At 40.3% G+C, this 26333-nt stretch overlaps 1 protein-coding gene across 1 annotated transcript; it reads left to right on the top strand.

The window, feature by feature from the left end:
- Positions 1-7733: 7733 nt before the first annotated feature.
- LOC132104574 (B-cell receptor CD22-like) lies at positions 7734-24795 on the top strand. Its single transcript, XM_059510141.1, has 10 exons — positions 7734-7959; positions 8106-8175; positions 8745-9086; positions 17038-17289; positions 17368-17613; positions 23570-23645; positions 23754-23781; positions 23921-24001; positions 24175-24240; positions 24557-24795. The coding sequence occupies exons 1-10, from the start codon at positions 7927-7929 to the stop codon at positions 24566-24568; spliced, it is 1206 nt and encodes a 401-aa protein (XP_059366124.1). The 5' UTR covers positions 7734-7926; the 3' UTR covers positions 24569-24795.
- Positions 24796-26333: the final 1538 nt, after the last annotated feature.

The raw sequence follows: 26333 nt of genomic DNA, 5'->3' as shown, positions 1-26333 counted from the left end.
TTAGCTCCAACTGGCCTTAACACACCTATCTGGAAGATTAGAGTGTGTCTAATAAGAGCTTGATTAGCTGGTTCAAGTGTGTTTAATTAGGGTCGGAGCTTAACTCTAAAGGACACTGGCCCTCATCGAGTTTGAAGCTGTAGGATAAAATAATTTTTTATTTACTTTATTTACATTCTATTTACTTTATAATGCTGATGTTGCTGACATTATGTCTGTGGTCAAAAATTAAAATGACTGATGTCTTGGCGCAGCGCACACACACACATGCAAAGCTCGGGATATGACGCATGCGTGCGGTTAAGGCTAGAAGGGAGACGTTTGGCTCTACTGGACATGCGCAAATAAATACAGTGAAATTGTGTCATACTGTACTAGGGTTTGCATAGAGTAGTCGAGCGCTGTCGGAAACAATCAATAATTAGGGTTGTGCCTGAAGCCAAATACCTTATTCGGAATGGCACGGATAATGGCTTCAAAACGAATAACAGACAAGTAATAATTCTGCTTGAATACTCGGCTGAAGCTGGCACAGTCTGGTGTTTGCTATATAACAGTTGAGTCATGGGATCAGCACATTATTATAAACAGACCTCTAAGGTCACGACGAGTGTGAAGTGAATGAATGAGTGAAAAGAGCGCAAATCAAACACTGCATTGCTGTTGCCTCTCCGTGCATCTCTCATGCTTGCAAAATAAATATTATTTTAGAAATTAGTTTAACACGACATAGCAGCCATCGCTTCTATTGCATCACACATAATTAATGGCAACTAGAATAAAACAAAAACAACAATTAAATTCTAATGAATAGCTGCTATATACAGTCACAGTTTAATGACTATTGTATATTGTGGCCTAATGTTCTCAGGACTGAAGTGCCCTTAAACAAGACACCAAATTTAAAGTTCACTTTACTTTAATAAAGTTTCAACTAAAATTTATAAGTTTAAATAACATTAAGTGTTGCAAGTTTCATTATGAGATTACTTGTATTTCCGACTCTCAAAAGTGACTGTGAGTGAATCACGACCTTTATAATGAAGGTGCAATAATGGAGTAGAGAGACACTGTATTTGACAGTGTTACATTGTCATAGCTGTCATTTATATTAGATTTTTAGCTCCATTTAACTTGTCAAATACAGAAAACCTAAAATACAAAACTTGAATATTGGGAAAACGTATAACATATACTGTTTATGAGTATAAGTGTTGATTAATGCTGTACACTCAAAAAAAACGCTGGGTTGTTTTTTCAACCCAAATACTGGGTTGAGACCGCTGCGTAGGACATTGGGTTGTTTTAACCCAAGTTTGGGTTGAAAATTGGTCTGGATTATAACCCAGCATTGCTGGGTTGGGAACGTGGACGTGAAGGAGAGCACGCACGTCACATTAAGATTGTACGTCTCCAGTGCGAGTAGCCGCCATTTTCTCAGTGTGAAAGAAGCGTGTGAAAGACATTATGGTATGTAAAGATTCAAAATGTAAATTTATTGTTTATTGTTTACCCGGTTTTATGAAAGGCGTAAGGTTTTATTAAAGGCAGAAACAAAAGAGCTTAACATTATATAGAAAAATATGCGGACGCGGTTTTCGCCTCAGAAACGGAGGTCTTAACGGCCTCCTTTAACGTTACTGAACGGAAGAGGTACTTTTAATATAACGTCGGTGAGTGTCTTATGTCATATTTTCATATTTTACAATATCTGCACTTTTTGAGGTGTTAATAGACAGTTATGGTTACGGTTACACGTTAATTTATCTTTACGATATATACCGCCACCTACTGGGTTACTACACAGGATTGTATAAAAGGACATTGGTAACTGACATATTAAATCATAAAATCATAAAATAATAGCAAAACCAAACCCCCACCCCCCTCAAAAAAAAAAAAGAATTTTCTGCAACTGAATGTTTTTACTTCTGTCTTAGTTGATAAAATTTCTTACATCTAAATAAAACATGGGTCACATCCTCCAAGACTTTACATTCAGAGCATATTCCATTACTTTTCCCTTTTAATGATAAAGTGGAATTCAGGCCTGTGTGGCCCAACCTCAATCTGGTTATAATACCTTCTTCGTGCCTATTAAAACCCAATGAAATGATTATTTTCCCTCCAACAGAGTTCTAGTTCCTATAATAGTGTCTGGCATTACTCTCTGAATCCCATTCATCTTGCCATTTTAGTATAATCTGTGATGTAATTAAAGCTTTACTATCTCCTTTACCCAATGGAATGTAAATTTATACTTGGTCTAATTTCAGACTTTTTTTTAGCTACGGTAACTTATCAGCAATTTCATTGCCATCTATTACATAATGGCCTGGAATCCAACAGAACTGCACCGCTAGTCCAAGGCTTATGATATTTAGAAGAAGATGCTTTACTTCTAATACCAAATATTCACGTATAGCATTATCTAAATGGCCACTCACTCTATACCCATATCTTTTTTTCAAAATCTGGTATATATATACCAATACTACAATGACCTTTGGGTTCTTTAGAGCCATCTGTAAATATTTTTAAATATACATAATATGAAGTATTTAAATAACTTAAGCAGGCTTCAGTAAAACTTTGCTTAGTGTGATGTTCACCTTTTCCCGCTAATAAATCAATATTTACCTCTGGAACTGGAAACAGCCATGGAGGAACACAACTTAAAGCTAATGCTGGGCCATACTTCAACTCTTTTAATCCATAATGAATCACTAAATTGTCAATATTCCAACCAAATCCACTGGACTTTGTAGAATATTCCCAACAATCTCTAAGTACTGACAGAGCTGGGTTATTAGACTTCCTTTTAACCTTACCCAATAAGTTAGTGACAATTTCTCATACATTAAATTAATAGGGGTTTCCTTAGATTCAACTAATAAAGCACTTGTATGAGTTGTTTTAAAAGCACCAAGGGCAATCCTCAAAACCTTAAACTGCATTCTTTCAGTTTTCTTAAGGGATGTCTTACATGCTGAGCTATACATTATACAACCATAATCAATAGTTGATCTTATCAGTGCTTTATATATGTTAATCAGAGACAGCCTGTCAGCTCCCCAACTATGCCCGATGACCATTCTCATAAGGTTAATTACCTTTTTACCTAATTACCTAACGATTCAGTTCGATTTGGTGAACTGGTTCAAACATTTCCGGTTACATCGAATGATTCATTCACGAACCGGATACCACAAACTGCTTTGTTTTGAACCCTCTCACAACAGACACGGAAGAGAAGACAATGCTGAATAAAGTCTTCTTCGATGCTTCAAAAAATTCTAACTGACCCTCTGATGTCACATGGACTACTTTGATGATGTTTTTCTTACCTTTCTGGACATGGACAGTTTACCGTTTACACAGCTTCAATGGAGGGACTGAGAGCTCTCGGACTAAATCTAAAATATCTTAAACTGTGTTCCAAAGATGAACGGAGGTCTCAATGGTTTGGAACGACATGAGGGTGAGTTATTAATGACTTTTGATTTTTGGATCAACTATCCCTTTAAACTCAATTCGTGGTGGCACTCCGTGAGTTCATTTTCTTCCAGCAGGAGGCGCTAAGAGTGAAAGAGGTAAGGGTTTCTCCGGTAACGGCTGCGAAACAGCACTGAGCTCACAAACGCTGCTTTATCAAGCATTACATGCAAAATGAAATCGAACATTTTCTAAATACAGTCGGTTTCCTTCTGAAATACAGTGATAAAAAACACCCACTCTGGTTTTTGAAACCCTGCAATGTAGTAATTTTAAACCACAAAAAAGCAACCCAGCATGCTGGGTTAAACACAATAACCCAACTGGTTGGGTTAAAATAACCCAGCGTTGGGTAGTCCCTTTATGACCCAGCGCTGGGTTGCCAAAATAACCCAAATTGGATTGTTTTCAACCCAGCGGTTTTTAGAGTGTATTATTGATATATTTGATGTTGATGTCTGGTCTTTTTCTCATGATTCACGTGATTCTCACGTTATAGTCACTTTAGAAACACTCTAATTTTTTTTATTTAATTTGATTTTCAAAGATCCTATAATGAGTGATTATTGTCCAGTTTTTCAGGTTGACATTTCTTTTGAAACAAGAAGTTTTGGTGCAACATGTCACAGGGCTATTGAATATCCAGTAGTGTTTGTTTATGTCACAGCATTATACATGAACTGCAACTTTGCTACTTGTTAGTGAGTGTCAGGCGGTTTAGGGGAGGGACTTTCTCACTCTTCAGAGCATCTGATTGGACAGAAATCTGTGTATCATCACATTGTGGATATTTGTGGCCCTTTTTCTCAGAAGTGAAAGTGTTTATAAATGCATATTGTTTCAAAGGAGTTCAGTAGCACTAGAAGGGTTGATAGACATGAACTAAAAGCAAATAAGTTCTGTTTTGAGCTAATTCGATCTTTAATAAAACCATCTTAATTTTCTAAAGAACGTTACATCATTTGAATATCAATTCAGATTGGTCTGTTTTGTAATGAGAGAGTTTATACTGTAAACCTCCTCCAGCATTCTACAATAATCAAAACATGTCTGGGCTTCAACAAATACATTTTATTTGTTTCCAGGTTCTGCATGGATCACCTTCTGTTCTCTAATGGACCGTCAGTGCTATACAGAATCACGTGACACAATAACAGATATCCAGGAGACAGATAAAAGACTTTTGAAAGAGTAGACTGTCAAAATGAATGACTTATTTTACTGTAAATATGGCCCTTGATTGACAATTACACATTAATTCAAGTTTATTTGTATAGCACTTTTTACAATACTAATCATTAAGCAACTTTACAGTAAATTACATTTCTACAATATTTAGTAGTAGCTTATAAGTGGTGACTGTCAGTTTGTGCACGAATGACAGGATTTTTCTGAAAAATGTATACAAGATGTAGTCAGCCAGACGATGAACATTATTAACAGCAATTATTATATGATGCAGTCACACTTGTATCAATATTTGTTAGTTCTGTTGTTGATTCAGGGTTAGCATCATCTGGGGTCCTCTGAGGGTCAGCATCATCTCTTCTCAGGGGGTTCTGGATCCAGACTGGAGCATCCTTGTGTAAATGTAAATCCCGTGGCAAAACATAGAAACAAATAGAGACATCATTAGCATAGCTGCTATTCCAACAAAGTAAAATTAATTAGTGTAACCCAAGCTAAAGAATAAGAATGCGCATTTTGATCAGATGCAACTACAACTACTATCTTTGCTTAGATAATTTAGAAGTTGAATCTGGTCTCGTTGGGATATATAGCTGAGTATAATCAGCATAACAGTGGAAACTAATCCCATATTTTCTAATAATATTACAAAGGGGCAACATGTATATTGAAAATAGAAGGGGACCTAGGATGGATCCTTGTGGCACTCCATATTATACTGGTGATAAATGAGATGACTCCCCATTTAAATAAACAAAATGGTAGCGATCGGACAGGTAGCATCTAAACCATCTTAGAGTCTGCCCTTGAATACTTGTATAGTTTTGTAATCGATCTAGGAGTATGACATGATCTATGGTGTCGAACGCAGCCCTAAGATCAAGTAAAACTAGCAATGAGATGCAGCCTTGATCTGACGCAAGAAGCAGGTAATTTGTAATTTTAACAAGTGCAGTTTCTGTGCTATGGTGGGGCCTGAAACCTGACTGAAATTCTTCATACAGATAATTTTTTTGCAGGAAGGAGCTCATTTGAGCATACACAACTTTTTTTTAAAATTTGAGACATAAATGGAAGATTTGAAATAGGCCTATAATTTGCCAGTTCACTAGGATCTAGTTTTGGTTTCTTAATAAGAGGCTTAATAACCACCAGCTTAAATGGTTTTGGGACATGACCTAAAGAAAACGACAAGTTAATGATATTGAGAAGCGGTTCTTCGGCTACAGGTAACAGCTCTTTTAGTAATTTAGTGGGTACAGGATCTAATAAACATGTTGTTGCTTTAGATACAGTGATAAGTTTATTTAGCTCTTCCTGTCCTATAGTTGTAAAGCACTGCAGTTTATCTTTGGGTGCGATGGATGAAACTGAAGTGTTAGACGCTGTAGAATCTACATTTACTATTGTATTTCTAATGTTATCTATTTTATCAGTGAAGAAATTCATAAAGTCATTACTATTAAACATTGATGGAATATTTTAATCAGGTGGCGTCTGGTAATTTGTTAATTTAGCCACTGTGTTAAATAAAAACCTTGGATTGTTTTGGTTATTTTCTATGAGTTTGTAGATATGCTCTGCCCTAGCAGTTTTTAGAGCCTGTCTATAGCTGGACATACTGTTTTTCCATGCAATTCTAAAAACTTCCAAGTTAGTTTTTCTCCATTTGCGTTCAAGACTACGAGTTACTTTCTTGAGAGAGTGAGTATTACTGTTATACCATGGCACAGTAGATTTTTCTTTAACCTTTTTCAATTTGATGGGGGCAACAGCTTCTAATGTATTAGAGAAAATAGTGCCCATGTTGTCAGTCATTTCGTCTAGTTCATGTGTATTTTTGGGTATGAATAGCAGTTGAGATAGATCAGGCAGGTTATTTGTGAATCTGTCTTTGGTGACTGGAACAATAGTTCTGCCCAGACGGTAACACTGAGACATTTAGTTAATATCAGTGATACGCAGCATGCACGATACAAGGAAATGATAGGTTACATCATCACTTTGAGGTACGATATCTATATCAGTAAGATCGATTCCATGCGATATAATTAGATCTAGTGTATGATTAAAATGATGAGTGGGCCCGGTGACATTTTGATTGACTCCAAAAGAGTTTATTAGGTCAGTAAACACAAGTCCTAATGCATCATTTGAATTATCAACGTGAATATTAAAATCTCCCATGATTAGCGCCTTATCAACTGTAACTAGAAGGTCTGAGAGGAAATCTGCAAATTCTTTTAGGAATTCTGTATACGGCCCTGGTGGTCTATACACAGTAGCCAGAGCAAGAGATACATTAGATTTCTTTTGCATGTCTGACAGTGTAACATTAAGCAGAAGTATTTCGAATGAGTTAAACCTGTATCCTGTTTTCTGGGTAACATTGAGAATATCACTATATATTGTTGCAACACCTCCTCCACGACCAGTCTGACGGGGCTCATGCTTATAACAGTAGTTTGGTGGAGTAGACTCATTTAGACCAAAATAATCATTTGGTTTCAGTCAGGTTTCAGTCAAGCAGAGTACATCAAAACTATTATCTGTGATCATTTCATTTACAATAACTGCTTTGGGTGTGAGTCATCTAATATTTAAGAGCCCAAACTTTAAAGATTGTTTTTGTTCATTTACTTTACATGTTTCTGGTTTAATCACGATAATATTTTTTCTAGATCCTACATTAAATTTATATTTTGACCTTACTATTCGGGCACAGTCTTAATAGATTGTGCAATGCAAGTACTTTTATCATTTAAGCGGGTGGAACAAAAGTCATCATAATAGTTATTAGAGAATTGTCTTACTAGTCACATGTAGCGAAGTGTCCTGGAGATGTTGTCAGAGAGCAGCTCCGCTCCGATTCTGCTGGGGTGCAGGCCATCAGCGCGAAACAGTCCAGGACGCTCCCAGAAAAGATCCCAATTATTAACAAATAGCCTTTTCTGTTCTTTACACCATGACAACAACTATTCATTTAAAGCAACAAGTCTACTAAACATTAGATAATATTACAACTAAAGTCTGGTTACACAGTCCAAAATATATTTTGGAAATGTGTTTAAATTAAACATGCCTATGTTACTGTTATTGTTTTGTACATTTGCATTCAGTGATGTTATTTTCTTGTTGAAGAAGGGAACTTCAACTATTTCCACTGCCGGGCATTAAAATAGTGTTAACCAAACCAAGTCCATCATCCTAGAGCTAAAAGTGCATGTGATAAAACAGTCAGTCATGACTGCTGCTGATCTGATAAGCTTCAACACGGTAAGACAAACGCACTCATACTTCAATGAAAACTGAGGATTATTGCTCATATAACATGCGAGTCTTAACGTGAGAAATGTTAAGAATAGGGAGATGTACATGTACTGTTCATGAGTGTATAAGTGCTGATTAATGCTGTATTATAGATATATTTGACGCTGATGTCAGTCAGAATGGCTCCTCGTCTTCCTCTGATCTTTCTGCTCATGATTCACGGTGAGTCTCTGATACATTCACATTACAAACTCTGATGGTTTTATTTAATTGTATTATCAAAGATAACAATTTAGGCTTTGTGGACAGATTATTCATATTGTTTAGCTCAACTAAAGCCACAAAATTAATAAAATTTAATAAAAGCAGCTTTCAGTCTTGTTTTTAATTTAATTAGTATTATTTTTTTTATTATTATTATTTAAAAGTGCAGCTTGTTATTTGTGGCTGATTTCTTTGCTCTGGTTTCACTTCGGTTTCTGTGTGTTTGTTTCTGTATTATCCGCCATGAAAAATTAAGAAGTCATTCACACTAAGATAATTTGAAAAAATGTATAGATTCTGAAAAAATTATAATATAATATAATATAATATAATATAATATAATATAATATAATATAATATAATATAATATAATATAATATAATATAATATAATATAATGTTTTCTGTAATGACCACTGTTTTCAAGTTTCAAAAATGTACAGTATTCACATGCTTTCCGGAGTTTCATATTCCAGTGTACAGTGTTGATAAAACAACATTTTCCTCCTGATGAATTCTGTGTTTCAGGGGTTTCTAGTGCTGATTGGGGTGTGAGTTACAGTCATTCACGCATCTGTGCACTAAAGAACTCATCAGTTATAATGAGCTGCACTTATACATACCCTACTGGATATAAGATTGAGAAAGTGTTCTGGACAAATAGCTATTCATTTCCAGACCCTCCTGATCTCTTCATGGACCCTGAATACAGTCAGAGGCTTCAGTATCTGGGAGACAAACAGCAGAACTGCACCATCAGACTGAGTCATGTGACACAGAAGGACCAACACATGTACTATTTCAGATTCATCACTGATAAACCTGATGGAAAATGGATTGGTCATCCAGGGGTGACTCTTACTGTCACAGGTCACTTTTATGAGACTGAGCTCTATATAAAAAAAAAAAACACTTAATTCACATTGCATTTTTCATATTGTTGCTCAGATTTGATTCGTATGTGTAGCTGTTTACATTATTTTCTACAACTTTTTAATTCTGGCAATATCAGATTTGAGTGTGAAATGCACAGAATCCTCAGAATTAAACACAACACTGTTTCATGGTTATTTTAACACTCTGTAGATGGGGACGATGTATAATTGTCAAAAACTGCTAGGAGACCCAAAGGTTGAGGATCCACAAACAGTTCATTGTAATAATCCAGAAACATATTCAGCTAAACAGAAAATAGTTTAAAACACATAGGCAAGCAATAAAAAAAACCAAACAAAAAAACAAACAAACAAAAACACCAGGAAAGAGACTTTGTAATGAGTGAGAAGAGATAACCAGACATATACAGTGAGCAAGGCACCAAACACTCTACTGCTCCCCGGTAGAGGCTGACATTTTTTTGGGATTCCCTTAGGATTGGGATCAAAATCACTATTAATCACGGGATTGGGACGGGACAGGAAAAAATGTCAGCAGGAGTGGGTGGGACCGGGAATACACTATGATTCCCAACTTTATACACAAATATACCCTACCTTTTATATAAATAAACTATAAACTAGGGGTGTGCGATATGACGATTCTTGATCGTGGACGATAAAAATGTCTCCACGATCTGCTCTTGAAGAAATATGGTAGTATTGTGCTGCAGCGCACGTTCTATCGATTACAGTTCTGGAGCCTCCGTCATATACTGAACAACACCACATGCATTCACAGCAGTGTTAACTCAGCACTAGAGTTACTCTCTCATTTACATGTGCTTTTAAATGTTTCATTCGCATGCTGCTCTGACCTGTGCTTTTTCTGAGCACCGCATTCACCCGACCAGAGTATGTGAGTGGAACGGTGTGATTCTGACTGGAGCGAGGAGCAGATTTTTTTTAAAGTCGGAGCGTCGCGGTTCTCACTCGCTCCATCGTGTGTGCAATGGGATCTCTCCGATCTGAAGGTTATAATGACGGCAATAACTGAGCATGAAGTTAAAGGCTAGTTCTCAAGGAGTTTGTCTGTTCCTTTTACTGAATATTTTTGGGTTAAAGCATGATTTAAACAGATTCAGCACATTCATATGCAGTCGTTTTCGCAAGAATGTATTAAAAAAAGTAATCTATAGTGCTGTTTCATCTGTATCTGATTTTGAATGAGCAGAAATCTGTAAGAAATGCATCGATCTGTAGATAACATAACTGAAGAAAATTTACTGTTATTTTCATTACAAACTAAATTTGCACAGCAGAAAGCAGGAATTATAGCCTACCTTTTAATGCTGACTATGTTATTAGTTTGGCGTATGGTAGGAAAAAAAATTTGTACACAATCCACCTTTTTCCTCAACGTGGAAGTAAGTCTATGGGTGAGACTTCCGTTTCATTAGCCGCCATAGGTAAATAATGAGGAGAATTAGTGATGGGAAGATCGGTTCTTTTCCGCAAACCGGTTCTTTTGGACGGATCAATTCAATAAACCGGTTGAAAAAAATGGTTCACCGGTTCTTTTACGCTCGACATAATGACTGTAATGGTGTCGTCTATCAAACAATCAAATAAATAAAGTCATTAATCATAACTTTAGTCAGTTAAAAACCTCATAATCATGAAAAGTTTACAATTAAGTTTTGCAACAATGCACCCAAATACAGTAACAGAATTAATGTGCATACAAGGATTTAAGTCTTGAAGATGTAAAGTAAATAAATGAGATGTCATCAGCGCAGAAACCATGATCCACTTACTATACATATTCCATTGCGATGTATTTGTTATTAAATAAACTTACGTTTCGCCAGATTGCCCTTCATTTAAGCCCTCATTAGCATTAGCAACATTAGCACAGAATCGAGAATCAATCACCAAAAGAATCAGTTTGGTTCAGACGCCCTGTGTGTCAGTCTGCCTCACACTGAATCACGTATGCGCAGTATCATCAGCTCCTCGGTTCTCAAATCTGACGCGTCTGAAAGAAACGGTTTTCGGTTCAGTGTACTGATCATCCGAAAACTGATGCAACCGGTTCTTGACTCGAGAACGAGAACCGCTCCAGCAGTGAGCATGTACGTTCGTTATCTGGCTCGGCTTGGTGTTCATCTTCATTTGTCTCTTCACAACAGTTCAGTCAGTGTACTGTTTGAGTAAATAAATTTCACCGGGATATTGGTTTATTGTGACTTGGACGGCGTGTCAGTCACAATAAAAAAGTTAACAGCTTAATTAATTTGTGGATTAACGCTTCTTGGAGACGCGAACCATTTCAAACGATTTTGGTGAACGGGTTCAACCGGTTCACTAAGAAGAACCGGTTAAATCGAACGATTAATTTACGAATCGGACAACGCTAAGGAGAATAACAATGTGCAGTAAACTGTAAAACCGTTTGCAGTACAAACAAGTGTATTCTTAATTAAGATAACAGATTAAAATAATATGATAGGACACATCAATTGTCAATATCAAGCAGCAAAACTACTGTAACTGTTTACTACAGCTAAAAATAGCTGGATGCAAATTAGACCGGAAGCTTTACCCATATGATTTACAAATGGCGGCACCCATTTTTATGTCAGGAAAAAGGTGGATAGCCTAATCCACTTATTCTCCTGTTATTTTCTTTTTTTTTTTTTTTTTAATATAGGCTACGTTATGAACATATCATTGAAATACAAACATACTGAAATACTTTATCCACGGAAGTGAAGGCAGAGCGGTGTTTCTGGTATCAGTGCAGAGTGATTATTAAATGCTCAGAGTGCAGAGGGAAATTGTTGTTACAATACTCCTGTTGTTATAGAGCTGTCACTTGAGTCGCAATGAGTCGAAAAATGTGCAGAAAAAAAATACAAAAATGCATTTGGGCCGCTTTCACCTGCAGTCTGAATGTAAACACTAAGACTTAAATGAATGTTATTCATCTTTACAATTGCAGTACTTTAGAAATATATAAAAACGATTTAAACAATATATGTTATTAAACTTAAATATATTTACAAAAGCTGTATGTGTTCTTTTGTGCCTAGCACTGTTACTAATTTTTATAATGAAAACGTACTCGGTTACTAACGTAACCTCAGTTCTCTCTAGAAGAGGGAACGAGTACTGCGTCTTAGCTAAGACGCTATGGGAAAAGTCTCTTTTCACGAAATACTGAAGCAAAAAATTATCCTTAATTTTGAATTGTTGTAAAGCGCATTTGCAGCAGCACGCAGCCATAGGCGAGACGGCTCGCTCGCTCATTGGCTGCTCTGCGGCAACTGCACAAGCCTATCGAGCGCAGGCTGATGCAACATCAGACCAATGAGCGCTTCGCGCCCTCCATGCCACTTCCCGCCGAAACGGGTGTGGCCTAGCCCTATAAAGGGAGCCCGAAAAGGCTGACTCACCTGATTTATTTCATCGCCGAAGCGAACCAGAGTGAATCGTGCGCACGGCAGAGAACGCAGTACTCGTTCCCTCTTCTAGAGAGAACCGAGGTTACGTTAGTAACCGAGTACATTCTCTTACGAGAGTTCTCTCGTACTGCGTCTTAGCTAAGATGCTACGGGAACCCCATGTAAAGTGCCGTGCGCGCAGGGATCACACACCAATAAACCTGGAAACAACGCCCAGGAATTACAGTGCACAGTCACCAGAGGGACTCACAGAGAGTCCAGAACAGGGGGGGGGGGACCCTCCGTCCCATATCTAGCAGCGTCCATAGGCATGGCAATATGACATCACACAGTCAAGGCAAGGCCTGACCAATGTGGTAACGCGGGTCTTATGCAATACTGCCCATATAACAGTCGGCAGCGCATAGCGCTTGCGATCTCAGAGTTCCAATCAGGGCCCTGATTCGACTATACCGACAGCAGCCCTGCTTGCAGGGCGGGAACCTCCAGGTTATAGAACCTGATAAATGTAGACGGCGAGGCCCATCCTGCCGCCATACATATATCCTGTAAGGAGATCCCACTAGACCACGCCCACAACGAGGCGACGCCTCTTGTGGAGTGTGCTCTGACGCCCAGTGGGCACTGAAGGCCCCTGGAAGCGTAAGCTAACGCTATGGCGTCAACTATCCATCTGGATAGGCTCTGTCTCGAAACAGCCATTCCCTTGGAACGTCCACTGAACGAGACAAACAGCTGCTCAGTCTGTCTAAAAACAGCGGAGCGAGACACATAAGCTCTTAAAGCCCTAACGGGGCAAAGAAGACTCGAGTCTCCATCCTCTCCTGACACCGACAGGGCAGACAGGGAAATAACCTGAGCCCGAAACGGCGTGTTGAGGGATTACGGCACATAACCGTGCCTAGGTTTGAGTATGACCCTTGAGTCATTAGGCCCAAACTCCAAGCACGTCTGGCTCATCGAGAGCGCGTGCAGGTCACCCACACGCTTCACTGAAGCAAGAGCCAACAAGAACACTGTCTTGAACGACAGATGCTTGAGGCCAAACCAGGAGGCGTTCTGCCAACCTGTACAGGTTTCGGGACCTGAGACCGCCCTGGCGATTTATGTAGGACACCACAGACATGTTGTCCGAATGGCCTAAGACGTGGTGGCCTTTGATTCGGGGACAAAAGCGCGTCAGCGCGTTCTCCACTGCCAGCATTTCCAGACAGTTGATATGTTGGAGCTTTTCCCGTTCTGACCACAGGCCAAAGGACGGTCTGCCCTCGAGCAGCGCTCCCCATCCCGAAGTGGAGGCGTCTGTCGACACCATCTTACACGTCCCCAGGCTTACACCTGATTGGTACCAGTCCTTCGCTGTCCAGGGTTTCAGGGCTGTAACACAGCTCTGATTGACCCTGAGACGCAACCGACCTGATATCCACGCTCCGCGCGGTTCTCGCGCTTTCAGCCAGAACTGCAGGGGGCGCATGCGGAGCAGGCCCAACTGAAGAATTGGAGATGCTGAGGCCATGAGACCTAGCATCTTCTGAAATTCTTCTGAAATTGAAGCGGAGAGAGCTCGCTGCGCACTGAATGCCCAACACGCGCTGTGGCGACAGCCGCGCCGTCATGGAACGTGAGTCCAGAGCTATACCCAAAAACAGTATCGTCTGACTAGGGTTCAGCGAACTCTTCGTCCAGTTGACACTGAGACCGAGTTTCTCGAGGTGATCGAGTAAAATGGCCCCGTGTTTCACTAGTTCTGAACGTGATTGAGCCAGAATCAGCCAGGCGTCCAAATAGTTCAGCACTCGGATGCCTCTGAGTCTGAAAGGAGCGAGCGCTGCGTCCATGCACCTCGTAAACGGCAGGACTGTACACTGGTATGTCTGGCCCTCGAAGGCAAATCTCAAGTATCGGCTGTGACGTGACGCTATCTGTATTTGAAAATACGCGTCCTTCAGATCCATCGACATGAACCAGTCTCCTCTGGGAATATGCGCGAGGAGTTTCCTGGTCGTAAGCATTCTGAAACTGTGTTTCACCAATGCCTTGTTCAGCTGTCTTAGATCCAGTATGGGCCTGAGACCCCCGTCTTTCTTGGGCACTAGAAAGTATCTGCTGTACAGCCCCCCTTCGCTTTGAGCTTGAGATACAGGCTCCACAGCCCCTTTGCTCAACAGTTTTGATATTTCGGCCCGAAGTAGGTGTGCTACTTCTGTTTTGACCGTAGTTTCGACGCACGCTAAAAAGCGCGGAGGGCGTCGAAAAAACTGTAGCGAGTAGCCTCTCTTTATAATGTCTAGCACCCAATCCGAAACCCCTGGAAGCGCTGACCATGCATCTGCATGAATGGATAAGGGTTGGATGCGAAGCGCGCTCTGTTGACTGGGCAACGGCGGCGTTTCGATGTGCTGCAACATGGGCGTTATGCCTGTGGCGTTTGAGGCAGGGAGCGCGCTGATCACAGTGGGCAGATCGCTCTTCCTCGACCCCGCCACGGTGCTTAACCAAGTGAGGGAGGGCTGAGCGGGTCCCGTAGGACTCGTGATGTCTGCGAGTAACTGTGGGCTGTAAGCGTGCACATTTACTGCTTTCGACTCGCTGTCTGCCTGGGCAGAGCGTACGTGCACGGGTTTCATTTTTACAGAAACCACGCGCCGTGTGTGACATAGTGTTTGTGGGCACTGAGGAGTGGGCACGTTTACTATGTAGTGCGCGCGATCGATCTGAGTCGATCTTATGGGCGCGAGCCCTGTGTGCAGGGCTGTGCTTATATGTGGAGATGGGCACTGAGGAGTGGGCATCGTCACTACATTTATAGCACCATCGGCCGTGGCCGGGACACCAGAAATTACACTCTTTTCGGGAAATATCTGGGTAGCTGTGATAACGGCTTTTGTGTGCAGGCAAGCGGGCAACTGTGCAGGCTTGCACGTTGCAGAAAACGCTGAGACAGTCACAATTCCTGGAACTGAAACAGCGGCGCGCTTGGGTGAGAGCTCGGCCACAGCGTAACTCGTACACCGGCGCTTTCCTAGAAGTGCTAGGATGACTTCGGGGCTTCCGGCTTCACCGTAATCCTCTGCCGTGTCTCCCGCGGCGCGGGGCGACGGCTGGTAGAGCGAAAACGGGGTCCCGAGCTGCGTTGCTGGCGCTGTCGCGATGTAGCAGCTGGAGGCGCGGGGCGTGACTGAGAGCTTTGCGGGGCCGGTCTAGCGCGACTCAGAGCGCTTCGGCAAGAAGTGCTTAAAAGCTTGCGACGCTTTCTGGTCCTCGACGAATCTCTCAACAAACTCGTTGACAGACGATCCGAAGAGGCCAGCAGGAGTCAGCGGTGCGTCGAGGAACGCAGTGCACTCAGACTCTGCCATGTCTGAAAGCGTTAGCCATAAATGTCTCTCAGCCACAGTAGCGGAAGCCATAACCGTCTCATGGCCTGTGCAGCGGACTTAGTAGCGAGGAGGGAGAGATCCGAAGCACTCCTCAGATCCGCGAGACAGATAGCTTCAGGTCCCATCTCATTCAGCTTGCGGAGGAGATCACCCTGGAAAATCTGCAGCGTGGCCATGGTGTGTAACGCAGACGCAGCCTGCCCAGCAGCAGAAAAGATCAGTGCGAGCAGAGATGACGTCATGCGGCAGGCTTTCGATGGCAACGCCGCTTTCGTCCGCCGTCCAGCAGAGTGCGAGCAAAGGTGCGTGGCTATAGCCTGTTCCACCGGCAGAAGTGACTGGTAGCCTCTGTTTTTAGCATCGTCCAGTGTGGAGAATGCTGGCGAAACAGACGAACGAGTTCGCGCCGAGTATGGAGCGTTACAAGCTTTCGCCACTTCTTCGTGAAGCTCAGGAAGAAACGGGGCGGGCTTTGAGCTAGGAGAAGTACGCTCATCCGGAAGAAAGCTACCATCCAGCCGGGAACGAGAGGGGGGCGCTGGTGCAGACCACTCGAGGCCGAGGCTCGTCGCGGCCAGCGTGAGCACTCGCATCAGCTCCTTCTCGATATCAGCCCGTCTGCTGGGCCTCAGAGCAGAAGGCGCGAGATCCCCGGAGCTCGCCCAACCCTCACTGCCCGAAGCTAGCAGAGAGCACGTGTCCTCTTCCCCCGACGCGGCCCTGAGATCCACTTCCTAGGAGGACGCGGCAGCAGACAGCGGGCGCTGACCATCGGGAACCGATGCAGGGGAGGCCGGTGAAGCAGGGAGAAGCGCGGGGGTGCGAAGCGCCCTCATTGGTCTGATGTTACATCAGCCTGCGCTCGATAGGCTTGTGCAGTTGCCGCAGAGCAGCCAATGAGCGAGCGAGCCGTCTCGCCTATGCCTGCGTGCTGCTGCAAATGCGCTTTACAACAATTCAAAATTAAGGATAATTTTTTGCTTCAGTATTTCGTGAAAAGAGACTTAGCTAAGACGCAGTACGAGAGAACTCTCGTAAGAGAACCGTGAAACCAGTCACATATAAATACTCATTGAACTGTAAATACTGACACCTGTAGATCCTCCAGAGAATCCTGTGATCTTCATCAGTCCACCAGAAATAGTGGAGGGAGATTCAGTGACTCTGAACTGCAGCAGTGATTCAAACCCTCCTGCAGAAATCAGCTGGTTTCAAGGAAGAACGTTTGTAGGATCTGGAAGAATCTACAGCATCTCAAAGATCAGCTCTGATCACAGTGAAGAATACAAGTGTAGATCCATCAATGAACATGGAGAGAAATACTCTGATGCTGTGACTTTAAACATCATGTGTGAGTAAATGATCACCTGCACTTGTCAATCATAGACTTATAATATTTAGTGTGAATTTTCATATTTGTCATTTTTAGATCCTCCTAGAAACGTCTCGGTGTCTATAAATGGATCTGGTGTAATAGTGGAGGGAGATTCAGTGACTCTGATCTGCAGCAGTGATTCAAACCCTCCTGCAGAAATCAGTTGGTTTAAAGAGAATCAAAACTCCTCTTTTGGATATGGACAGAGTTTCAGTGCACCACAGGGTGGACGCTTTTACTGTGAGGCTCACAATCAACATGGATCTCAGAGATCAGACGCTGTTACTGTCACTGTTAAAGGTAGCAGCTCATATATTTATATTACTCTTTCTGAAGTGAATTCAATTAAATTAAATTCAAGTTTATTTGTATAGAGCTTTTTACAATACAAATCGTTACAAAGCAACTTTACAGAAAATTACGTTTCTACAATATTTAGTAGTAGCTTGTGGTGACTGTCAGTTTGTGCACGTATGACAGGATTGTTCAGAAAAATGAATACAAGACGTAGTCAGCCAGACGATGAACATTATTAACAGCAATTATTATATGATGCAGTCACACTTGTAGCAATATTTGTTAGTTCTGTTTGTTGATTCAGGGTTAGCATCATCTGGGGTCCTCATCTCTTCTCAGGTGTTCTGGATCCAGACTGGAGCTTGTGTAAATCGTAGTTACCACGGGATGTAAATAGTGTGGCAAAACATAGAAACAAATAGAGACATTATTAGCATAGCTGCTGTTCCAACAAAGTAAAATTAATTAGTTTAACCCAAGCTAAAGAATAAGAATGCGCATATAATTAGATGCAACTACACTCACAATTTAAGAGATACATTATTCGAATGCTTGGTGAAAGAGATACATTTTTAATCTAGATTTAAAAAGAGAGAGTGTGTCTGAACCCCGAACATTATCAGGAAGGCTATTCCAGAGTTTGGGAGCCAAATGTGAAAAAGCTTTACCTCCTTTAGTGTACTTTGCTATCCTAGGAACTACCAAGAGTCCAGCGTTTTGTGACCTTAGGGAGCGTGATGGATTGTAACGTGGTAGAAGGCTATTTAGGTTCGCAGGAGCTAAACCATTTAGGGCCTTATACACTCAGCTAAAGGATTTTTAGGAACACCTGTTCAGTTTCTCATTAATGCAATTATCTAATCAACCAATCACATGGCAGTTGCTTCAGTGCATTTAGGGGTGTGGTCCTGGTCAAGACAATTTCCTGAACTCCAAACTGAATGTCAGAATGGGAAAAAAGGTGATTTAAACAATTTTGAGCATGGCATGGTTGTTGGTGCAAGACGGGCCGGTCTGAGTATTTCACAATCTGCTAAGTTACTGAGATTTTCATGCACAACCATTTCTAGGGTTTACAAAGAATGGTGTGAAAAGGGAAAAATATCCAGTATGTGGCAGTCCTGTGGGGCGAAAATGCCCTGTTGCTGCTAGTCAGAGGAGAATGGGCTGACTGAATCAAACTGATAGAAGAGCAACTTTGACTGAAATAACCACTCATTACAACCTATGTATGCAGCAAAGCATTTGTGAAGCCACAACACGCACAACCTTGAGGCGGATGGGCTACAACAGCAGAAGACCCCACCGGGTACCACTTATCTCCACTACAAATAGGAAAAAGAGTCTACAATTTGCACGAGCTCAGCAAAATTGGACAGTTGAAGACTGGAAAAATGTTGCCTGGTCTAATGAGCCTCAATTTCTATTGAGACATTCAGATGGTAGAGTCAGAATTTGGCATAGACATGAGAACATGGATCCATCATGCCTTGTTACCACTGTGCAGGCTGGTGGTGGTGGTGGTGTAATGGTGTGGGGGATGTTTTCTTGGCACAGTTTAGGCCCCTTAGTGCCAATTGGGCATCGTTTAAATGTCACGGCCTCCCTGAGCATTGTTTCTGACCATGTCCATCCCTTTATGAACACCATGTACCCATCCTCTGATGGCTACTTCAGCAGGATAATGCACCATGTCACAAAGCTCAAATCATTTCAAATTGGTTTCTTGAACATGACAATGAGTTCACTGTACTAAAATAGCGCCCCCACAGTCACCAGATCTCAACCCAATAGAGCATCTTTGGGATGTGGTGGAATGGGAGCTTCGTGCCCTGGATGTGCATCCCACAAATCTCCATCAACTGCAAGATGCTATCCTATCAATATGGGCCAACATTTCTAAAGAATGCTTTCAGCACCTTGTTGAATCAATGCCACATAGAATTAAGGCAGTTCTGAAGGTGAAAGGAGGTCAAACACAGTATTAGTATGGTATAGTATGCAGTCTTTGTAACATGGGAAATATGATTATCAAAAGACAAGTTGCGGTCTAATACAACACCCAGATTTTTGACTGTAGAGGAAGTAACAGTACATCCATCTAGTTGCAAATTGTAATCTACAAGGTTCTGTGTACTGTTTTTGGTCCAATAATTAATATCTCTCTCTTACCCAAATTTAATAGGAGAAAATTATTGGTCATCCAATCTTTTACATTTTTAACACACTCTGTTAGCTTAGATAATTTAGAAGTTTCATCTGGTCTCGTTGAGATATATAGCTGAGTATCATCAGCATAACAGTGGAAACTAATTCCGTATTTTCTAATAATATTACCAAGGGGCAACATGTATATTGAAAATAGAAGGGGACCTAGGACGGATCCTTGTGGCACTCCATATTTTACTGGTGATAAATGAGATGCCTCCCGATTTAAATAAACAAAATAGTAGCGATCAGACAGGTAGGATCTAATCTTCAGCCTGCCCTTGAATACCTGTATAGTTTTGTAATTGATCTATGAGTATGTCATGATCTATGGTGTCGAACGCAGCACCAAGATCAAGTAAATCTAGCAATGAGATGCAGCCTTGATCTGACACAAGAAGCAGGTCATTTGTAATTTTAACAAGCTATGAGGGGGCCTGAAACCTGGCTGAAATTCTTCATACAGATAATTTTTTTGCAGGAAGGAGCTCAATTGAGCAGACACAACTTTTTCTAAAATTTGAGACATAAATGGAAGATTTGAAATAGGCCTATAATTTGCCTATTATAGGCCTATTGGGTACATGATCTAATAAACATGTTGTTGGTTTAGATACAGTGATAAGTTTATTAAGCTCTTCCTGTCCTATAGTTGTAAAGCACTGCAGTTTATCTTTGGGTGCGATGGATGAAACTGAAGAATCTACACTCACTATTGTATTTCTAATGTTATCTATTTTATCAGTGAACGTTTATTAAACGTTGATGGAATATTTGAAACAGGTGGCATCTGGTAATTTGTTAATTTAGCCACTGTGCTTAATAAAAACCTTGGATTGTTTTGGTTATTTTCTATGAGTTGGTAGATATGCTCTGCCCTGGCAGTTTTTAGAGCCTGTATATAGCTGGACATACTGTTTTTCCATGCAATTCTAAAAACTTCCAAGTTAGTTTTTCTCCATTTGCGTTCAAGACTACGAGTTTCTTTCTTGAGAATGAAGTATTACTGTTATACCATGGCATAGTATGTTTTTCTCTAACCTTTTTCAATTTGATGGGGGCAATAGTTTCTAATGTATTACAGAAAATATTACCCTTGTTGCTCATTTCGTCTAGTTCATGTGTAGTTTTGGGTATGAATAGCAGTTGAGATAGATCAGGCAGGTTATTTGCGAATCTGTCTTTGGTGACTGGAACAATAGTTCTGCCCAGACGGTAACGCTGAGACATTTAGTTAATATCAGTGATACGCAGCATGCACGATACAAGGAAATGGTTTATAACATCATCACTTTGAGGTACGATATCTATATCAGTAAGATCGATTCCATGCGATATAATTAAATCTAGTGTGTGATTAAAATGATGAGTGAGCCCGGTGACATTTTGCTTGACTCCAAAAGAGTTTATTAGGTCAGTAAACGCAAGTCCTAATGCATAATTTGTATTATCAACGTGAATATTAAAATCTCCCATGATTAGAGCCTTATCAACTGTAACCAGAAGGTCTGAAAGGAAATCTGCAAATTCTTTTAAGAATTCTGTATACGGCCCTGGTGGTCTATACACAGTAGCCAGAGCAAGAGATACATTAGATTTCTTTTGCATGTCTGACAGTGTAACATTAAGCAGAAGTATTTTGAATTAGTTAAACCTGTATCCTGTTTTCTGGTTAACATTGAGAATATCACTATATATTGTTGCAACACCTCCCCCACGACCAGTCTGACGGGGCTCATGCTTATAACAGTAGTTTGGTGGAGTAGACTCATTTAGACCAAAATAATCATTTGGTTTCAGTCAGGTTTCAGTCAAGCAGAGTACATCAATTTCATTTAATTTACAATAACTGCTTTGGGTGTGAGTGATCTAATATTTATGAGCCCAAACTTTAAAAATTGTTTTAGTTCATTAACTTTAAAGTCGTGGCCAAAAGTTTTGAGAATTACATAAATATTGGAAATTAGAAAAGTTGCTGCTTAAGTTTTGATAATAGCAATTTGCATATACTCCAGAATGTTATGAAGAGTGATCAGATGAATTGCATAGTCCTTCTTTGCCATGAAAATTAACTTAATCCCAAAAAAAACCTATCCACTGCATTTCATTGCTGTCATTAAAGGACCTGCTGAGATCATTTCAGTAATCGTCTTGTTAACTCAGGTGAGAATGTTGACGAGCACAAGGCTGGAGATCATTATGTCAGGCTGATTGGGTTAGAATGGCAGACTTGACATGTTAAAAGGAGGGTAATGCTTGAAATCATTGTTCTTCAATTGTTAACCATGGTGACCTGCAAAGAAATGCGTGCAGCCATCATTGCGTTGCATAAAAATGGCTTCACAGGCAAGGATATTGTGGCTACTAAGATTGCACCTAAATCAACAATTTATAGAATCATCAAGAACTTCAAGGAAAGAGGTTCAATTCTTGTAAAGAAGGCTTCAGGGCGTCCAAGAAAGTCCAGCAAGGGCCAGGATCGTCTCCTAAAGAGGATTCAGCTGCGAGATCGGAGTGCCACCAGTGCAGAGCTTGCTCAGTAATGGCAGCAGGCAGGTGTGAGCGCATCTGCACGCACAGTGAGGCGAAGACTTTTGGAAGATGGCCTGGTGTCAAGAAGGGCAGCAAAGAAGCCACTTCTCTCCAAAAAAACATCAGGGACAGATTGATCTTCTGCAGAAAGTATAGTGAATGGATGCTGAAGACTGGGGCAAAGTCATATTCTCCGATGAAGCCCCTTTCCGATTGTTTGGGGCATCTGGAAAAAGGCTTGTCCTGAGAAGAAAAGGTGAGCGCTACCATCAGTCCTGTGTCATGCCAACAGTAAAGCATCCTGACACCATTCATGTGTGGGGTTGCTTCTCATCCAAGGGAGTGGGCTCACTCGCAATTCTGCCCAAAAACACAGCCATGAATAAAGAATGGTACCAAAACACCCTCCAACAGCAACTTCTTCCAACAATCCAACAACAGTTTGGTGAAGAACAATGCATTTTCCAGCACGATGGAGCACTGTACCATAAGGCAAAAGTGATAACTAAGTGGCTCGGGGACCAGAATTTTGAAATTTTGGGTCCATGGCCTGGAAACTCCCCAGATCTTAATCCCATTGAGAACTTGTGGTCAATCCTCAAGAGGCGGGTGGACAAACAAAAAACCACTAATTCTGACAAACTCCAAAAAGGGATTATGAAAGAATGGGTTGCTATCAGTCAGGATTTGGCCCAGAAGTTGATTGAGAGCATGCCCAGTCGAATTGCAGAGGTCCTGAAAAAGAAGGGCCAACACTGCAAATACTGACTCTTTGCATAAATGTCATGTAATTGTCGATAAAAGCCTTTGAAACGTATGAAGTGCTTGTAATTATATTTCAGTACATCATAGAAACAACTGAAACAAAGATCTAAAAGCAGTTTAGCAGCAAACTTTTTGAAAACTAATATTTATGTAATTCTCAAAACTTTTAGCCATGACTGTACATGTTTCTGGTTTAATCACGATAATATTTTTTCTAGATCCTACATTAAATTTATATTTTGACCTCACTATTCGGGGAACAGACACAGTCTTAATAGATTGTACAGCGTAAGTGCTTTTATCATTTAAGCGGGTGGAACAAAAGTCATCATAATAGTTATTTGAGAATTGTCTTACTAGTCACATGGAGCGAAGTATCCTGGAGATGTTGTCATCTGAACAGATTCAATATCTGAATCTGTTCAGATATTTTACCCTTTTGTCTCTGTTGTAGGACGTCTCGTGATTTTGTACATATCTGCTGGAGTCGTTTGTGGAGCTGCAGTAATCATAACAATATTGCTGATTTGGTAAGATGCGTGTGTGTTTGTGTGTGTGAGAGATACTGATCACACGTCTAAACTAACATCAAATAAGCTGTGATTGGCTGTAATTGTGTCAAATCATTGTCTTTAAAGGTGGGTGAAAAAGAGAAATAAAACTCAGGTATGGATATTCATTTAATTATTAGTAATTTACTGATCAGGTAATTGAACTCAAGACTGAAAGTCTGAATTTGTGGCTTTATCTATTGAGATTAATACATGCATTATATACTCTCTGTCTTTTTTTTTTAATGGCAAAGGTGAATCATTCCGGACCTCATCATGACCGGCACAAAACTTGCAATGATGAATTGAATGAACCTGTATATGCAAATGAAATGGTAGGTGTTTTAGATGAAGTTTTCCTACAAAAGACTAAACTCTCTTCACTTGTAGCCAAAGGAAATAAAACACTCTTCTATGTCATTGTGAAAATAGCAAATGTCTTATAACTTAGTGTACGGACATTTCTATAACACAGTTCTGATTTTATGTTGTCTCTTCATTCATAAAGGCTGCTCAAGGTGGCCCTGATATTTGTAAACCTGAACTGAACTCTCCAGTGTATGAAAATATTCCAGTAAGTAAGAACACAGGGCTCTGGCCTTCGAGGTCCCCTTTCCTGCAGAGGTTTAGCTCCAATCCTAATCAAACAAACCTGAACAAGTTCATCCAGCTCTTCAGGATCAATAGAAAGTTACTGGCAGTGGGTTTGATCAAGATTGGGTTGGAGCTGAACTCAAGTAGAGAACCCCTGCACTAGATAATGAAAAATACACAACATATTAGCCTTTGCTCATGACTAATGTTCTTGTTGAAATATATTAAATATATCATCATTAACGTTTTCTCTTTTTCTTTCTTTCTCTTTCTTTTTTCAAACTCAACATAAAAAGAAGAGGATGTAGTTTTTTGGACACAAAGCAAACATTTTACATATCGGTTTGTGGGTGGAGACCTGAATGATTGATAAGTGTGTTTGACTGATCATTTTATATATAATTGAGTGAAAATGGAAGTAAAGAGTTAATTGATAAAATGGTGTAATCCCTTAAGTGTGTTTTCTCTTTACACTTTATACAATCTTTTAAGCTTGCTGTATTTAGATTTTTAATGTTTTTAACCTGTCCATTGATAACTACCAACGGTCTGATCAAGTTACTGTATGCTACTACGTTGTATCTGAATGCAGATACGAAAAATCTTATGATTGTTACAGATACTGGCGGTTACATGGAAATTTAAATATGTAATGTCATAATTATAATTTTTTTTTATTTACATATGTAATTGTTGCAGAAGGCTATAAATTAATAAGCATTTATTAATAAAAAAAATATATATTTAATGTGTTTTCATTTACAATAGCATGAACCACGAGTAGTTGAGTAACTCAAGAATTTTTTTAAATAAAAATCAACTAATAGGAATCAGTAGTCTTGCAACCCCTTTACTGTACAACATTAACTAGTATTTCATTATTGTAAAGGGTAAGTTTAAGGCTATCTAGATGTAGACGAAAATTAAACACAATCTAACAGGAAGAAAATTAAGTTAGAAACATCTAAACTTTCAGAACGCAGCAAGTGCACCACTGGTCAAGCGCATCTTTTCCTGTAACAAAATTGAAAGCGAAGCCAAAATGGAGAAACAGATGATCATAGCTGTACAAGGATAGCCATTTTTTTTATTAATTCATCAGCAGACCTACTGCAAGGGGTTTTTAGTGCTGCAAATCCATTTATTCTTTGCTGAAACTTCTGCGCCTTCATGGAGAGCGGGTCATGGCTGCCTAACAACAGCAGACGCCACTGGAGCGTGAGCAGAGAGCGCAGGAGTGCTTTGGAAAAAAGGAGAAAGTGCAGGCCTAGCGTTTTCCACACGTTTTCAGTTGCGACATCATGTTTTGTTTTGAAGGAGAATTTTTTTTTTTTTTTTGCTGGACTCGGTCAAGACCAACGAGAACATTTGGCAAGTCCAATGACCAAGCCCCAGACAAGTCCAAGTGCAAACACCAACGAGTCTGAGACAAGTCCGAGACGATAGAAAAATGTCTCGAGTCCAGACTGGAGTCCAAGACCGGACTCGAGTACTACAGCCCTAACTATTTATATAGTTAAATATTTTGCCAGTGACTAACAGGCAACAAAGATTGTCAAAGTAGAACTTATATTGTGGTCTTGTTTTTTCATATTTTTTTTTGCAAGTGGTAGATCTTGGTTTACATTTGGACTTTTGATGTGATCTTAAGCTTGAAAAGGTTGGTGACCACTGCCTAAGAGGATTTCATTAGCTTAAATGCATGATTGCATTTTTTACACAGATTATCTTTAGTATTTTATTGCCCTCTTGCCTGCACTCCATTGCTGTCATGTATCTCATTATGCAGAACAGATGACATTTGAGCAGGCGTTCTACACTGTAAGCTATCTTCATGTTATCTTGGTGTCTCGCTGAGCACAGAGTCCTCACCTCCACGCAGACATCAGCTAATTGTATTCTCTCTCTCTCTCTCTCTCTCTCTCTCTCTTCACAGCGATTTAGAGGCAGCTGGTGCTTTTCCTGCAGCTTAGATACTGAGAAACATGAATTAGTCTCTCCCTCTTCTTTCTCTTGCAGGTTAAGTACTCCTATAATTATTCTCTCACTTGTCAGTTATACATTAAAGTGTCA

Source organism: Carassius carassius, chromosome 25 (genome assembly GCF_963082965.1).
Source record: "Carassius carassius chromosome 25, fCarCar2.1, whole genome shotgun sequence".
NCBI classification, from domain to species: domain Eukaryota; kingdom Metazoa; phylum Chordata; class Actinopteri; order Cypriniformes; family Cyprinidae; genus Carassius; species Carassius carassius.
The sequence above is the reverse complement of the archived record's forward strand: the minus strand, read 5'-3'. Positions and strand labels throughout refer to the sequence as shown.